This window comes from Anoplolepis gracilipes, chromosome 17, assembly GCF_047496725.1.
Source record: "Anoplolepis gracilipes chromosome 17, ASM4749672v1, whole genome shotgun sequence".
NCBI lineage: Eukaryota > Metazoa > Arthropoda > Insecta > Hymenoptera > Formicidae > Anoplolepis > Anoplolepis gracilipes.
Window position 1 is genome coordinate 1,664,598 of NC_132986.1, and position 18,634 is coordinate 1,683,231.

Sequence of the window (18,634 nt, forward strand, 5' to 3'; positions counted from 1 at the left end):
CTCATGATATTGAGAGACTGTGCGAGACATTGCAACGGAATAATGCACTCGGTCGCGAACGCTACGTCACGTCGCCTGACAAGTCGAGGTGAAGTCAGTCTGTACCTCGCTCTTATTTCTGCGTACAAATAAATATGTCGCGAGTGCCAGTGCCGAATAAAATGTCGAGCGATCAGACTCTATTATTAATTGACACGCAGTTGTAATTAGTTACATACGGTAGATTCGTGTTTGTAAGAAATGCATCAGAAACGCGGTATCTGCATCATCACTCTGAAAGCTATCACTAGAGTATGCTACATTTGGTGAGTAAAAGTCGTTACATATATATATGCACGAGACAATAAATATATATTGCACTTATATAATAAGCACGTATATAATTATTTATTTATTTTCATTTCCATTACTTTTGCCTTATTAATCAGTTTATAATAATTTATTATGCGAATTATATGAAAAGTGTACAATCGATTCAAATTTATCTCTTTTTAACAACAGTATATTGTTAGAAAAAATTATTTTACAGCAATAAATCTATGTAAATCTATTTTCTCTCTTAATTAAAATTAGTTATTGTAATCACGGAGCCATACGGGTCTTTATATTTAATCGTTCATTTTTACGATGCGATGCATCTTTCGCACAAGGGGCCTGGCAATAGCCCGACGATTTTTTAGTTGTAATTAATCTTTCCAGTCGTCCGTATACCGTTGGAACGCGTCGCGTTAATGGAGGACTCTTAGTAGGAACAGGTGAGGGTGTTTCATCTGGTGTCCAGTCGTCGGATATTCCTTCATCGTACCGTAGATGTGCCCACTAAACAGTCGCGTAAAAATTACACGCTATTTAATTTGTCTGTTTTTTTTTTTTTTTCAATTTACCTGAAACGCGTGCATCCAAGCTTCATGGGCGCAATTGACAACGAAAGCATAGACCGTTTTCCGTAAATAACCTTCATAAATCGCATCCTCAGCCGATCGGATTATCTCCTCGCGTATGGAGCCGACGATATGGCTGACATGTTCATCTTCTAGTATCTCTTGCCATTTCACGCGCGGGATTCGAGAAGGAGGAGGTGAAAATTCTCTGGGAATCCTGGAGACGTGCGAGACGGACAACGAATTCGCATCGCTGTTGCGTCGCGAATTTTTTGGCATTTTTGCACACGTTTCTAGAATAGTTTTTGTTTTGATGCTGATAAAAGTAAAAAACTGGCATTATGTGTACTTATTTTTTTTAATGGTCGCAAGACATCGAATACGTTAAAAATCGGTTTGTTAAAATATGTATAAGAAAATCTTTGGAAAGGAAATTTAAAATTTTAATTTTTAAAATATTTATTTTATTTTAAATATTGTCTTCTAGCGAGAGTTATTTGTGCACTGAAGTAGTTTGATTCTTTAAAGAATACCGAACAGAATTAATAATTCGTATTTAGATTTTGGTTTTCAACAAATATGCCTGTTGTTGCTTTTAATTATTATATATCAAGAATATTCTGTGCGATGGAAAATGGGTAAGAAAAAATAAACTATAAGTTGAAACGAAAAGTCAAAGACGATGTTGCTCGTAACATTCAATATATATTTATTGTCTCAAGATATTGTGTATTGAAATTTATACAGTGATATAAATAATAAGATAAATTTAGCACTCGTTATAGAAATAAGCCATGTCTAAATATGAATCGTCAATTCTATCTTTCATTGATATTAAATTACTTTTTAGTGACAAATTTTGAAGGCCTAAGCTGTAGATTATTTATTTTCAAAATTATGAGTCTTACAAAAATGATGACAATTAGAAGCGCTAATAATCTTTTCTTAAAATGATGTTTCTAAAATGTAATTTAAACGGATGTATTTTAACACAATATATTTTCTCGAAAAATTAAATCATTATTCATTAATATTAATCCTTTAACCGATGCTGCCAATTTATACTTCATAAAATTTTCAACTCAAATATGAATTTGTTGTATTATTTGTGTAATAACAATATTTTAAATTAAAACTGAGATTATTCATTACTTAATTATATGAGGAATTATAGTAGCATTGTTTATGTTTAAATCATACTTGATTTTTATAAAATTAACTTCTCTTTTTTATTTTTTTTTTTTATTCTTTTTCTCCACTATACTTTTTTTAACGTACATAAGTATACTTTACGATCACAAGTATACTTTAGAAATTTCACAATTCTATTTTGCTAAGGAGCAATCAATTTATTGTGATGTTTAAAACTTAAACTTTGCGATTAATAGTTTAAACAATTGTTTCTTTTCTACAAGTTCAGCAGTGAATTAATTAATAGAATTATCAATGGAATTGCAGTGAACGATATATATAATACATGTTCTACATTGTTCTCTTATTATTTACGCTATTCTATCATCTTTTTTAATAACTTGTGTGAACCTTTTTCATCGATAATACAAGCGGATTTATAATGATATGCTAGGCAACCTAGGCGAATGCCCAGGATCAAAGCCAAACGACAAAAATATCAGTGAACATTATATCTGACAACGAATGAAAAATAATTATATTAATAAAAGTATTCGTATACCATAATTTTTTGTTTAGCAATCAACTGTGCGTTGTATATTAGAAAAAATATAAAATTGTACAAGCAATAAATTTGTATCAACATTTATATCTTTTATCTATAAATAATAAATAAAATGTACAATTTTTTCATAAAATTTTTTTACGTGAAATATAGGACTTTCGACTTATTTTCTAAAAACATTCGTTGATATCGAAAATAATGAGATGACAAAATGTGCTAAAAAATTTATAATCCTTTTTTAATAATAAAAAATTGTTTTTCTATGCTGCCAAATAATAAACGTCACAAATACATTTTTTTGTAAACAATCAAGCAAAACTTAATTAATAATGCATCAACAATATTAATTAATGAGTTTATGTATCATTAATTAATATAATAAAACGAGATTCACAGAAACAAAAATAATGTTGCTTGATAATTTTTAATGAATAAAGTTATATATGTATGGATTCTCTTCTTATATTTTCTATAAGAATTTATGCTAATAAAAATATATAAAATAAAAACTTGGCGGTATATACGAATACTTTTTGTACTTACATATTAAACTTCATTAATAATTATAAGCGAGTGTTTTTCGTTTCATAAAATAATTAAAAATAAAGACTTTTAATTGTATGAAAATAATTGAATGGATAATTGCATACAAGATTAATTGAAAATATTATCTGCTTTTTTTCGTATTTATTTTAGAAAGCTAAAAATGCTTTAAAAAGATTGTACTTTATAAATAATACTTTGATGAAATATCTTTTTCTTTATTTTTACTAATAGATTTGCAATGTGTTAAAAAGAATTCGTTCAATTGACAAGGTATACCTCCTAATATAGATTCGCGCGTGTATTTATGTAGCTCCCGCTACAGCTCGTTTCAATGATATCTTTCACCATATTCGAAGCTCTAATTCTTTCACATGTGATTAATTTTAATTGGACGAACAAAACGCTTACGATTTCACTATGTTATGAAGGAATTATTTCCTGTTGCTGTGTTACGGAGAGATTCGTGCCATAAAATTATGTAACTTTATTTTTTGCTTCTCATTTGATTATCATATTCTCAGATTGAAGTTTGAGAATCTTTCGATTCTTGGATCTTTGAATGGTTCTAGGAATTTTCTAGTCACTTAAATTTTCTCAAATTTCTGCGAATACAGGCTCTTTTAATTTCTTCGATTTCAATTTGCTGTATTCTTAAATATTGTAGGCTTGGATTTCTGAATCTAAATATTATATATTAAATTTTTGTGATCTAAAATTTCTTAAATATTTTATTTTCTATTTGATCAATGTTGCATTTTCGTCATCTGTCACAGGCATGTTTTTTAATTATAATTTCTCAATCTCATCCTTCTATTCTTAGATTCTTGATCTTCGATTCGTACTAAGGTCTTAGAAATTATTTGTTTCTTGCATCTGCAAGTGTTAGGATCTTCATTTCGTTGATGTCTTCAATTTCCATATCTTTGGAACCCCTAGAACTTACTTCTTGTTTTGAATCCTAAAATCCATAGATCCTTGGATGTCGGAAAATTGACAAAAGTTCCCCGGTCTTTAAGTTTTCAAAAGAGAGAAATAAATTGTTTGAATATTCATCAAAAATTTCTTAAAAATCTATAACTGTTTGTAAACAAATTCTTTAATCTCCGCATACTCGGAGCTATAGATTATTGGATTATTAGAAAAATTTGAATTTTTATTTCCGATTTATATCTCTCGGATTCCTAGATTTTTGAACTCTAGGTTCGTATCTTCTTGGATTCTTGGAATTTTCGAATCCTTAGATCTCGGACCTTGCATCCTTAGATCTCCAAGGATTCTCCTCCCGTCTCCTAATAGTCGATACGACCTTTTCCTCGTGGTACATACACACGATGGATCTTTTCGTTTTCTAACTGGAAGACCAACATCCGTCGCGATCAAGATCCTTAAGCGCTAACGCCGATTATGACACCTCCGCTTCCAGGAAGGCCGGATTCTCCCATCAAGGCCAAATCGATTTCCTTCGCGGCCAATCGCCCTTCTGCGATCGCCCATACCACGAGAGACTGTCCACGTCTGCAATCTATTTTGTGAAAAATATTTATAATTTATTATAACGATATATATTTAAAAAACTAGTTTTTATTATGAAAATTTAATTATTGATCTTAATTTATAATTTTTACAATCGAAAATGTACAACAGCATGTTGTAGCATGAGCCAAGTGTTTGAGAAAGTAGTACATATACAAGATTAAAAGATTATTTTAAATTTTACAATTAGATTTTGAAATTATTAATGCTATTTTTTTATTTTTGCAATTTATAATTTTACACAAAATGTATCTAACACATATGCGAATATTCTATACTGACCCCCTGCCGCATATATTCCGGGTAAACTAGTACGATATTTCCCAGTCGGAGTTTTATAATTTCCCCTCTCGTCCAACTCGACACTCAGTTCTGTGGCGATATATTTTTCGGGGCCGAGGAAACCCATGGCGAGCAACACCAGGTCGCATTTGTACACCTTCTCTGAATTCGGCACTTCGTCCATCTTCCATCGGCCGTTCTCGTCCTTTCGCCACTCGACGGACACTGCTCTGATGCCGCATACGTGGCCGTTTCCGTCATCCAAAAATTCTTTACTCAGTGTGCTGTATCTACGTGGATCTCGACCGAATTTCACGGACACTTCTTCATGGCCATAATCGACCTTGAATACACGCGGGAATTGAGGCCACGGATTATCCTTGCCTCTCTGAGCTGGAGGCTCGGGCAGAATCTCGAATGTCGTGATCGTCTTCGCACCCTGACGCAGCGAGGTTGCTATGCAATCGCATCCGGTGTCGCCGCCACCTATGATGACGACGTCCTTATTCTTGGCCATGAGCCGCATGTCGAGTGGCGTCGCGTTACCCATCTGTTTCTTCTGCCAATGTTCCAAGAAACTCACTGCAAAATGAATTCCCTCAAGCTGCCGGCCGGGAATGGGCAAATCTCGCGGCCATGTTGCTCCTGTAGTTAACAATACTACGTCGTTTTGCTCTTGAAGTTGCTGCAAAATACAAAAGCATTATTAATAATTTATTTGTTGAGTGTGTAGCATATAATGCGCATAATGCTGTGGAAAAAAGTATATGAGTTATGAGTTTACTCACCTGCGTTGTAATATCTTTGCCGACATTAATGTTCGTCCTGAAGGTAATTCCCTCTGCGGCTAGGACAGAGACTCTTCTTTGAACGACCTCTTTGGAAAGCTTCATTGTCGGTATGCCATATTGTAACAGCCCGCCGATTCTATCGTTTCTCTCGTACACGGTCACTGTGTGACCCGCTTTGTTTAGTTGATGGGCGGCGGCTAATCCTGCGGGACCGGATCCTACCACCGCGACTTTTCGTCCGGTTCTTCTGGTCGGCGGATGAGGAACAATCCAACCCTGTTCGAAAGCGTGATCGATTATCGCGCACTCGATATTCTTGATTGTCACAGGTGGTTCAGAGATTCCTAGGACGCATGCGCCCTCGCAAGGTGCAGGGCAAACTCTTCCGGTGAACTCTAGATTATTTCATCAAAGAATTAAATATATAGTTATCTGTATAAATTTTAAAATAAGTAAAAATGGAATAAAAAGAGAAAAAAATCTGATTTTTATAAAATTTATAACTAAAAATTCCACTAAATAATAATAAATTTTATAATGATAAAAAATATTATTATAAGAAATATTATAATAATAAAAAATTGATGTATATGATAAAGAATATATCAAATTCTTTCCTATGTATAAATAATAAACTTAAAGTTTCTTATAATATTTAAAATTAAAATATTTTAAATATTAAAATATTAAATATAATTAAAATATTTAAGAAAGAATTTATCTTTATAAAATTGAGAAAATTTGTTTAGCAAGAAAATTCTCGTAAATCATCTCACCGGGAAAATTATTAGTTTGTAACAATTGATTGAGAGCCTCCTTCCAGTTCTGATGAAATACAAGATCGTTCCACTTTGGAATAATATTGCCCAATGGGCAACCGTGACTGCTTTGACAGAACGGAACGCCGCATTCCATGCATCTCGCCGCTTGTACTCGCAAAGTTTTTCTGACACCCTGGAAGTTGTAGATCTCGTTCCAGTCCTCTATACGTTTCTCGGCTGGTCTGTACATGACCTTTTGCCTGGAATACTTCATAAAGCCCTTGATTTTATCCAGCTTGCGTTGCGCCATCTCCGCATCCTCTATCGCATCCTCTATGTCTTTGATTTTACGATTTGTCATTTCTGCGTCACCGTTAATCACATTGGACGTTTGTTGCTTGGCCTCTTCTAGCTGTTTGAGGGCTCGTTGATACTCGTACGGGAAAACTTTGACGAATCTCGTGGTCGGTTCCGGCCATGTGGCAAGCAAATCTTGCGCGATTAACGAGCCGGTCTTCTCGATGAATTCTTCTAGTAATTGCTTCACGTAAGCGATTTCCTCGGGCTTGTTGAGCGGCAGTAGCTCTACCATTTCAGGGTTGCATTTGCTTTTGAAGGAGCCATCCACGTCTAAAACGTAGGCGATTCCACCGGACATTCCGGCAGCGAAATTTCTACCGGTAAGACCCAAAATCAGGGCGCAACCACCGGTCATGTATTCGCAACCATGATCACCCACACCCTCCACCACGACGATTGCCCCGCTGTTACGTACGCTAAATCTCTCGGCGGCGATGCCACGGAAGTAAGCCTTTCCAGAAGTGGCACCATAAAGACAAACATTCCCGACGATCACGTTCGCTTCCGAGTTAAATTCGGAGTCTGTCGGTGGATATATAACAATTTCACCTCCGCAGAGACCCTGTAAGTAAATACAATACGAATAAAATTACATGTATAGAGTTTTTTGGAAATTTAAAAATTGAAAAAGCTCGCGCGTCACATTTACCTTGCCGACATAATCGTTGGCATCGCCTTCGAGGGTGACATGTATACCCTTGGTCATGAAAGCACAGAAACTTTGACCTGCAGAGCCTTGCATTTTGATGTTGATGCTGTGCTCGGGTAATCCAGCGTCTCCGAATATCCTGTAGTAATTACACGCGATAGGAAAAAATAAGAATAGAATTGTAAAATAATTTAAAAATATAATGATATATAATAATGTTAATATATTATATATGTATATGCACACGTATATAATGATAAAAAATTCTAAATAAATTTTGCAAAGAAAAATTAAGACACTTACTTGGCTACATGATAACTCAACGTCGATCCGAACGCTCTGCATTCATTGTTTATGTTCATTTCGATGTCGACTCGAGCTCGTTCTCCGTTCAAGACGGGCTCAGTCAATTGAATCAGTTTATTATCAAGTCTATTCTCCAGTTGGAAATCTTGCTTTACAGTGCCGCCTCTAATATTCACGCCGGGTCTCAAGTCCAGCGCGTTTCGTAGAATATTGCTAAGATTCAGGGTCTTAGCTTTCTCAACGGTAATGTCATCGCGTACTTTAAGAAGATCTGTGCGTCCAATCAGATCTTGGAATTTGCGGATGCCCAAATTGGCCATATGCAAACGTACCTGTCAAAATGTCATTGTTTAAAGAGATTAAAAAAAAAATCATAATACATTGAAATAATATTCTCTCTTTCTCTCTTATTTATATTTATAATTATGTATAAATATACACATATAAAGTATTTATATTTATGAATTAAAATATATATATATATTATATTTGATATTTTATTGCTGCAAATATTCCAATAATGTAAGAAATTTATTTAATTAATATTCTAATATAAATGTAGTTCAATCATAATTTCGGAAATAAAAAGATTAAAAAAAAAGCAAATAAAAACATATGAATATAATATCAAAAAAGAGAAATGAATAAACAAAGCAAAGATTAAATTATGAAAAGAAAAGAAATATCATACCTCTTCAGCGAGCGCGAAAAAGAAATTGATGACATGTTCCGGCTTGCCCTCGAATTTTTTCCTTAATACCGGATCCTGCGTAGCAATTCCCACCGGGCAGGTGTTCAAGTGGCATTTTCTCATCATAGTACAGCCCATGGCGATCAACGGGGCAGTACTGAATCCAAACTCGTCCGCACCAAGCAGCGCAGCCACCACAATGTCAAAACCGGTGCGCAACTGACCGTCTGCCTGGACGATCATGCGCGATCTCAAATTGTTCAGGGTAAGCACCTGGTGCGTCTCGGCGATGCCTAGCTCCCAGGGTAGTCCGGCGTACTTGATGCCGGTCCAGCTGCTGGCACCTGTGCCGCCGTCATGACCGGATATCACCACGTGCTCAGCCTTGCCTTTGGCGACGCCAGCGGCGACTACGCCAACCCCGACTTCGGACACGAGTTTGACGGAGATGCGGGCGTTTGGATTGGAGCATTTGAGGTCGTAGATCAGCTCGGCCAGATCCTCGATCGAATAGATGTCGTGATGCGGTGGCGGCGAGATAAGACCTACTCCAGGTACGGAATGCCTGGTCGCGGCAATCTCCGCAGTGACCTTGTAACCAGGCAATTCGCCGCCCTCGCCGGGCTTCGCGCCTTGTGCCATCTTGATCTGCAGGTCATCCGCATTCGCCAAGTAGCTAGCGGTCACACCAAAGCGACCGCTCGCTACCTGCTTGATGGACGAGCGTTTGCTAAATTCTGGATCCTGATTTAGATATCTGTTGGATATTGGTTAATGTCAATTAGTTGGAGATTTTTGTGTCATTAATGACGATAATCAGTAGTAGGAATTTTTAATTTTTGGTTGATTAGATCTTTTTATCCTCGTTTCTTCTTCATACCTGTCTGCATTTTCACCGCCCTCGCCGGTGTTCGACTTGCCGCCGATACGATTCATAGCAACCGCCAGAGTAGAATGAGCTTCCAAGGAGATGCTGCCGAAGCTCATCGCACCGGTTGCAAAGCGCTTCACTATTTCCGACGCGGATTCCACGTCCGTGATAGGAATAGGATCGCGTGACTTCTTCAGTTCGAGCTGGCCGCGTAGAGTGCAAGCTTTCACCACATCCATCGTGGTTTTGCGATAATTCTCATAAGCCGAGTTATTTTTGGAGACGACATAGTCCTAATGAAAAAAAAGATTACCGTACAAAAGAATATCCTTTATGTTAGTTTCTATGAAATGAAAAGATAATACCAAAAGAAAATATAAAAATTGAAATAAGATCATTAAAATTGTTAAATAATTACATAAGTAATTATTCCAATACGTTAAAATATTTATATTTTAATATAAAATAATATAACATAATATAAAATATTTTATAGATATTCATAGATTTTTAAAATGTATTGTAAGATAAATGATTTGTTTCGTAAAAGTTTTTCTTGTTTTAATCTTGTATGTGTATTATATTTTTTTTTAAATAGTGACTTTTTAACTACGATCTTTTTATGATAAATGTCACCGATGCTTTTGCAAAATATTACAATAAATTTTCAAAGTTCGTTACCTGCAAACTAGCAATGCTGGCGGGATCATTGATATGTTTTTCACCACCAGATCGCCAATGATAAATTCCGGGATTACGAATGACCAGCAGATCCATGGGTTTCTCCCAGTATGTCATTTGATGTCTTTCGAACGCTTCCTTGCCCAGAATATCGAACGTTACACCACCGATACGAGATTGAGTACCCTAAAAAATTTGAGCTCGCAATTAACACAAGTGTATTATTTATCACTGTTTATTACGTAATGAGATAAATAATATTATCGGCCGAGATGCATCATCAAGAAACTTGAATCATTAAACAATCATTAATTGGATCCAATTACTAATCATCTGCATCTTCAAAAATATGAAGAAAATATTTTTGAATATAAATTTTTATCTAAATATTCTATATTCGACAAATATTTTACATTTATTGAAAGTTATTTTATAATAAAAGACTGATATAGGAATTTAATTTCGCTTTAATTTTACTCTAGAATATGGAAAGTATACCCTGAAGCACTTGTCGATAACTTCGTCGGCTAGACCAACTGCCTCAAATATTTGTGCTCCTTTATAAGATTGCAGAGTTGAGATTCCCATCTTGGCCATTACTTTCGCGATTCCTCGTTCCATAGCATCCGCATAATTCTGCGATATTCAAGTGATTATTATTTTTTTTTATAAAAAAAAATAAAAGAATAATTTTTATAATTAGCATATATAATAAAAAATAATAAATCTATTTTACGCAATATAAAGTAAATATAATATTTTATAATCAATTTTATTTTCACAAAAGTGTTTCTTGTTCTATAAGACTTTACCTTAAAGATAACTTTGTCGGTGAAGGTCTCATCGAAAACGCGGTCCGCCCTCAAATTTTTCGCCATTTCGAATACCAAATAAGGACATATAGCGTCCGCTCCGTAACCGAGTAGCACGCAGTTGTGATGAACCTCGCGAGCCTCCGCGGTTTCCAGAATAAGACCGACCTTCATTCGTTGTCTCTCTTCGATCAAATGATGATGAACGGCGCCCAGAGCCAGTAGAGTGCTGACCGGAATTCTAAAGTCAACAAAGATTAATAATTAAAAAATTATAGATTTTCTTCTCTCTTACAAAATTATTTTTAATCTTAATAAAACTCAATATTTCGTTCCGTAGGTCCCATGAGCTCCTCACCTTGACGGACCACCTTGTCGATCTGACAATATCAAGAGTTGATAACCATCTCTGGCGGCCGCGTTAGCCTCGTTATTAACACGATTCAGCGTCTTCGACAATCCGCCGGGTCCGTCTTCAATGGGGTAAGTAATATCGATTACTTTTGTTCGCCAGCCACGATGCGTCGTATGCTTGAGAACCTCGAGATCGGTCAAAGATAATATCGGTTGGGGCAGGAACAAGCGATGTACTTGCGACTCGTTCGGTTCTAGAATGTTGCTCTCAGGCCCGATCGGGCAGAGCATCGACATCACGATCTTTTCGCGGAATGGATCGATTGGTGGATTCGTTACCTGATCATGATATAATCATAATTGTGTGAGACATGCATTAATACACGGCACTACTACTCTACTTGTCAAATTATGAATAGTCAAGTTTTTATCGCGTACCTGCGCAAATAATTGCTTGAAGTACTCGTACAATAATGGTTGGAATTCCGACAAACATGCCAGGGGAGCGTCATTGCCCATGGATCCCAATGCCTCTTTTCTGAAAGTGATTATTATTCGATATTTATATAGAGCAATTAAATAGCATTATTTTCATATTAAAAAAGGTTTGGCGTCGTATAATCGTCAAAAGAATTTATGCGTACTTGGTTTGCACCATGGGTAAAAGTAACATGTTGATGGTCTCCAGAGTGTAACCGTAAAGAGAGAGCCGTTTATCACCACTCCAGATTTTATTCACCGCTGAGACTTCGTTTACACCATTAAGGGCATTTTTCTTCGCGACAGTCGTCTCGGCGGATAGATTGTTTCCAATTACATCATTAGTGGTATACGCGGCACGCAATTCGTCCATAGTAATCTATGTTAACAAAAAAAGATATTGCTAACTATTAGTCGAAGTTAAAAATATTTTTTTTCGCAGAGATTCAAGATTATATAGATTTGATACTGTAATTAGAAAAATAGATGTTTCGAGTTCTATGATAGAAAAATTTTCAAGCAAATGTCAGAGATTTCATTAGTAGTTTATTAATAATATTTTATTTAAGTAAATTAGTAAATTTAGTCAAGATAAAATCAAACAACAAGATTAGTCGACAAATAGTTTAATCGACGGTAGATTGGTTTTTCAATTCAGAAATTGCCCAAGATTTTTTGTCGACATGTGTCAAACTGTACTATTTTATAATTTCTTTTACTATATTGCTACTTACCTACTATATATTAATTTATTATATTTTTCGATTATACTATATATCGCATTGAAATAAAAACAACATATTCAAAGTGATATGAACGACTCACCCTCTGCGTATAAGATGGTAATGGCACGTGCAGCGATGCGAGAAAAAAGTTAATTTCGTATTAGAACACTTTTTTTAGAAGAATAATCTTGATATAAATTTTAACGCGATTGTTATTAAAAATTTTAATTGTTAAGATCAATTGTATTAAATATTTTCTTTATCTTAAAGAGCTTTAGGATATGTTAATTGATTAATTAGGAGGGTTAAATCACTTGATTAATAAAAGAGAAATCTATTTAATTTTTTTTTGTGTGTTCGCGAATATAATTATACGATAATCATGCAGACATATTAGTTGTACAAAAATATTAATTATGCATATATATATATAATTGATATTTTTGTATATAAGTGTACAACTAATATGTGTGCATAGTTATCGTATAATTATATTCGCGAACACAAAATATATATATATACAGAGTGTCATCATCCGCGTCACAAAAAGTAGTATAACAACAACCAATTTCTGCAAATCTAATAAAATTTTTTTATTTATTTTTTTTAAACGATGGTCTTTTTTTTTAAATACCTAGAGCTTGAAGTTTTTGCTATTTCGTTTTCGGAATAGGCGAATATTCATAATTACGATATAATGCGACGATGGTAATCACGAATAGTTAAGCATGGTAAAAAAAAGCGCGCGTTTAGCTACCTGTTCCTTGAGCCACTTGGAATGAGGCCTACTTCGAGCGATCTGCAGCTTCAGCTCGACATCCTGTATGATCCTCTTCTCTTCGGTATCGACGAGAAGCATTCGGCCGGGCTTCAAGCGACTCTGCAAATAAAAGAGTACACCGATAATCGCCATAGAACGGATTTGACACGTCGATGATCGACATTCATATGACAGCACTGGATGACGGTCCTACAGCTCTATACAAACCTAGTCCCTAAATGACAAATTATACATTATATATACATGATACATGATCAAAAAATAAATAAAATACGATATATGTGATTAGCTCTATTATACATATGTATAATATTAACGGTACAGCGAAGTATTGCGGATCAAACGATGATGACAGTCTGCCCTTACCGATTCTTGAGATATCCCCTTTAATTCTATTATTATTAGAGATATTAAATTTTCGCGTTCAAAGAAGGGACAGATTTAGAATCGTGGATGAAGTCGGTGATGATCAACCAGTAGCTAGCATTGGTTGGTCATCATCACAATCATCCCATAAAGGCAGAATGCCAGTACATTACATTATTTCGGCAATATTCGAGATCTAACGAATTCGCGCAAAATCGTCCGACGAACGTTAAGACATAAAATAATTGTATAATCGTCCGCGAGTGTGGTAGAACTCCGTTTATCGGAATATTATTTGAGAGAAATATATTATGCTACTCTTATTATCACGAGGGACGGAAACGATATGCTTGTTGCTTCCGACGGAGATTTCAAGATGTAATGAATAACGTATATTTGTTAGACATAGATGAAAGATAAGATGATTTAATAAATCGCATGATGGCACGCTTGCATCCCAGAACGAAGACGCCATAGATTCAAGACCAACCTAGCCGAGGACGCAACATATATAACCAAAGAGACGTACATGATCTCTGTATAACCAAAGACCTCTGGAACTCAAAATTTGCGTAAGCATGCAGCCTATAATCATATAGTAAAGCCATAAATATCTGCAAAACCATTATTCCGTGGAATCAACAAGCTACGTGCTCCCGATCTCGTCTTCCGTAAGTTTTTTTTTTTTTTTTTTTTTTTTATCGGCGATAAAGAAAGCTCTACCGTACATCTCGCCTCTCCTCTCTTCTTCCTCTAATGAGAAATCAGCGGGAGATCAAAGCGAATTGTTGTCGTGACACAATAATAATCGGTTGACAAGGCAAAAATGCGAACTGTCGAAAAAATGATGGCGAAAAGGCGTGTTATCGAAGCTAGAGATGTGCGCTTGAGAGCTTCGCCGGCGCGAGAATAAAACTCAAAGAACACGTGACCGTCACTCTCGCCGATCAATGTGTTATTGTAGCATCATCATCGTCGAGAGTCACCCTCGTGCAACAAAATTCTCAAGCGTCGATAAAAAATACAAAACGGCTTGTCGCGTGATTAAAAACGCGCAAGCATTGCTTTTATACACGAGCAGCAGATTCTTTCATCCTCGCTTCCTTGGGGGGGATCCTTGCAGGCTACAGAGAGAGAGAGGTCCGACTTCCCCGGGCAGGGCGCCTCTCTAATCGCTCTTCCACTGGCCGAAATTGTTCTATATTGAGGAGAAATGTAGAAAAAAAGGCGGAGAGATGAGAGAATAAGGGCAGGGGGAAAAAAAAGATTGAGCATATGAGGGGGATGACTGAGACTCGTCGGTATATAAAATTATTAAACTGCGAGTCAGCTGTCTCCGCCTCAGACAGAGAGAGAGAGAGGCGCTCTCCTCCCCCTCCCCCCCCTTCTCGGTGAGATCGGCCGATGTGCTTGGGATGCGCTTATTTTCCTTCGTTTACCTTCAGGACTACATTGCTGGGCGGAGTATCATAGACGCCCACTTCGGACGCCATCACCATCATGTTATCCTTAGTGACGTAGAAGCGCGACGGGCGCAGGCCGTTTCTGCCAAACAAAAATTCAAAAAGGTCTTTTGTATTTCACACCACCTCTGTGCCGCGTATCAGCTGAGTGAACTACACATTGCTGTTTGTTCGTTCGCTTGCCTGCCTTCCTGCTGGCTTACTCGCGTATACTTTCTCTTTCGTTCTCTACATCATCTCTGTTTTTTTTTTTTCTTTCTCTCTCTCTTTCTCTCTCTCTTTCAGTCTCTTGACCTAGGCCCTATTTACCTGGGTTAACAGCACGTTGGGAGATAACGATGGACACTTAGCAAATCGTAAACAGATCGATTCTTTCGCTGTACAGAGACGGGGCAAGAAGGAAGTCGCGCTTAAATTACTTTAATCTCATTCTATTTGCTTTATCTCTACAAGTTTATTGTTATTACTTTCAAGTGGTCTGTTCAATGATTAAGAGATACGTATTTACGTTAGAATATAAGCTAAAAAGATTGTTTAATTACGAAATTGCGTCTTTTCAAAAATTCTCAATTTTTTAAAAACATATTTTTAAAAATCGTGTTAAAAAACAGTCCTTTAAAAAATCTGCCTCTTTAATCACAAAATATCCTAGGAATGATATTGGATTTATTGAAATTATTGAATACTTTGATAATGTTCTATTGTTAACACTGTTGCGTTAATTTTCGTTGATTCTCACAGATGCTTTTATTGATAATTTTTTCCAATTACATCGATTATAGATTTAAAGTGATCTCTCAATTAAATAAAAAAATATATCAAACTTTAACGAAAACATATTTAGGGAGAAACATTTGTTTCTCCCGAAGAATATTTTTATCGCATACGTTTTTTTTTTCATACTTGTACTTTGTACAATGAAAAAAAAACGTACGCGATAAAAATATACAAAAAATAAAGAATAATAAAGAATTTGATTCTTTGTAAGAAATAGATCTTTCTATCTTGAAAGTTCGATTGCGCGACTTCCCTCCGCCTTGGAAATCCATGATTACCTGGAGTATAACCGAGTCTCTACACGTGTGTGCACCGTTCTCATATATTTCGTGAGCACCGTTAATCCTCCTGAATGCATCTTGCAAAGTGTAGGCAATATATAGGCCCACGTAGCCTAGCATTCTTTCTTCGCGGCTCCCCTAACAATCGACACCGCAGAGTCCCTTCGTTCGGCTCGTTTCTCTTTTTTCAAGAGGGTTCTTTCAACACTTTGAATGCCATTTCACAATTCAATTTTTTGCGCATCTCCGTATTTATTTTTATCGAGCAATATATGTATTTCAAAGAGCTGTCTGATAAAAAATGTAACAAAGAAAAATACGTTCATAGCGATTTATATCGTTAAAATAAAAAAGAAAGGGAATACATATATATATATATAATATATATACTATTGCAAAAACTTTTAATATTTTTTTGAGTTAAAATCGTGTGACTTTTTAATTCGTGATGTAATTAATGTTTACTCCTAAGATTTCAGTGTTTTATAATTAAAAGATTTTACTTTTTCTTTGTAAATTATTAATAACGATAGATATTTCAATATATTCTTTACACTTTATTAAATTTAGAAATATACTTGCGATTATATATATTTTTTTTTTGCGCGATATTCCTTGTAGTGTTATTTCGCTTTTGCATGAAGTTATTTCAGTGTAAAGAATCACTCACTTACCTGTGTAGCTTGTAGTAAATTTATGCAAATTCTTTTTAATTGAAAACTTTATGCAACAGCGAATTAACATACATTTACATCTTTCGCAATTATCATAAATATCAAACTCTTATCTTTAACTAACTAATCAATTGTTATATATTCTGCCATAATCTTAACAATACTATATTAATAAAAAAAAAAAAAAATAAAATAAAATAAAATAGACGTCATCGTCACATTATCGTCACCGCGGTTGGATTCAAAGTGTTAAAAGCCAAAGATCCAAGAGTCTGCGCAATCGCGGATCATTTTTGTGATCCGAGAAATCGCAGGATCTACGTGGATACGAAACGGGCAAAGGAAACTACCAGACAGCACGAACGAGAGGGAAGTGGAGCCTACGTAAAAACGAGTGTAGTAAACGAGACATAATAAGAGATGGCAAATTTCTACCTGTCCAAGATAGCACCGACGTAGCGGCCGTCGGTGAAGGTAAGCAAGGCCGGACCGTCCCAAGGTTCCATGGCGCACGCTGCCCAGTGGTAGAAATCGCGCTTCTCAGTGGCCATTGTCAGGTCGTTCTGCCAGGCCTCCGGTACCATCGTCATGACAGCCTGGATTCAAGTAACAATCATTTCAAAGCGTTTGTTCGTAAACCGAAAAGCTTTTGCGAGAAACTCGAAGGAATTTTAACAAAATTCGCAAAATTTACGACAATTCGAAGAGATTAATGACGATAGGTATTTAATTATGAGTAGATTTATATACTCAAAGATCCGTAGCATCCTGGATTTTTAATAACAATTTTTTAAATTTCTAAAAATCCTTAAACATCAAGAATGTACGGAACTAAGGATTTGTAAAATTCAAAGAGAATATGTGAAATCAAATAAGTTTTATGATATCGAGAAAAATTCGTGAAACATGTAGACATTTAGAATCAATAATTCATGCAATAATCTTCGAAATTAATGATACATAAAGAATCTAGAATTAGTGAAATCAAATTTCTGATAAAATCAAGAATTTAGAATATTCGACAGATATCTTTCTATTTTATCAAATATTTTATATTTCTACGGATGATTTTTTTTTCTGTGGAGTATTTTTTAAAATAAATTACCTCAGGCAAGGAACGTTGTCCCGCCATCACCAAGAATTCGAGCACACAGTCCGCCGATCCAGAGTCAGAGAGATTCGGTTCGACAACCGGATAGAGCAACTTTAGCTGATCGCCATATATTTGACTGCTCATCACACCTTCTCGCGCTTTCATAAAGTTCACATTACCACGTAAAGTGTTAATTTCACCATTATGAGCCAGTAATCTATGAAGGAAATTTTCTGTGTTATTTATAGTTGCGAAACATCCTACGAAAGTGTGATTACAACCTACAATAGAATTTTATTTGTCGTAATAACGTGATAGCAACTCGCGAAGAGAAAAATAAATGTCGCAGTACATTACAAAATTTGATAAAAAACTGTCGTAAATCCTTAAATCTCTCGTTTGTTAGAAAAATATTAAACTGGAAAATCGAATACAAGAAGATAATGAAGAGTAAAATAGTTGAAAAAGTTGACGTCATGTTAACGCGTTCGATAAGAACAGTCTTTATCTCTTATTGGTGGTCATAAAAATAATATTCTTCACAAAAAAATTTTTAGTTTCGAACACACAAAGGTATGTGTGTGAAAAAAATTTGTGGACGAAATTTGAATAATATTTTTATTTGTATTTATTAAATTCTACTTTATCGATTTCCTCTTATCAAGCTTGTTCAGATTAATATATTGTATATATATTCGAATTCGTTATTTCACTGATTATGGCACATTCTATATAATTATATTACGCAAATGGAGAAATCACACATAAAAAATTCTTCTA

At 35.3% G+C, this 18,634-nt stretch overlaps 1 protein-coding gene across 5 annotated transcripts in view; it reads right to left on the bottom strand.

Moving 5' to 3' along the window:
* Positions 1-3,317: 3,317 nt before the first annotated feature.
* LOC140675257 (uncharacterized) overlaps positions 3,318-18,634 on the bottom strand; it is a 31,594-nt gene continuing 16,277 nt past the window's right edge. For 4 of the 5 annotated variants that reach the window (XM_072909539.1, XM_072909540.1, XM_072909537.1 and 1 more), the window contains 18 exons: positions 17,867-18,071; positions 17,197-17,357; positions 15,006-15,111; positions 13,177-13,299; positions 11,859-12,073; positions 11,653-11,752; positions 11,219-11,553; positions 10,861-11,101; positions 10,547-10,684; positions 10,049-10,234; positions 9,377-9,660; positions 8,497-9,253; positions 7,803-8,137; positions 7,500-7,638; positions 6,506-7,412; positions 5,727-6,124; positions 4,939-5,623; positions 3,318-4,645 (listed from right to left, as the gene is read on the bottom strand). In XM_072909539.1, the coding sequence (XP_072765640.1) occupies positions 4,509-4,645; positions 4,939-5,623; positions 5,727-6,124; positions 6,506-7,412; positions 7,500-7,638; positions 7,803-8,137; positions 8,497-9,253; positions 9,377-9,660; positions 10,049-10,234; positions 10,547-10,684; positions 10,861-11,101; positions 11,219-11,553; positions 11,653-11,752; positions 11,859-12,073; positions 13,177-13,299; positions 15,006-15,111; positions 17,197-17,357; positions 17,867-18,071 (5,452 nt within the window). In that variant the 3' untranslated portion in view covers positions 3,318-4,508. Of the gene's footprint in view, positions 4,646-4,938; positions 5,624-5,726; positions 6,125-6,505; positions 7,413-7,499; positions 7,639-7,802; positions 8,138-8,496; positions 9,254-9,376; positions 9,661-10,048; positions 10,235-10,546; positions 10,685-10,860; positions 11,102-11,218; positions 11,554-11,652; positions 11,753-11,858; positions 12,074-13,176; positions 13,300-15,005; positions 15,112-17,196; positions 17,358-17,866; positions 18,072-18,634 lie in introns of those variants that run through there. The other variant, XM_072909542.1, reaches the window with a different exon arrangement.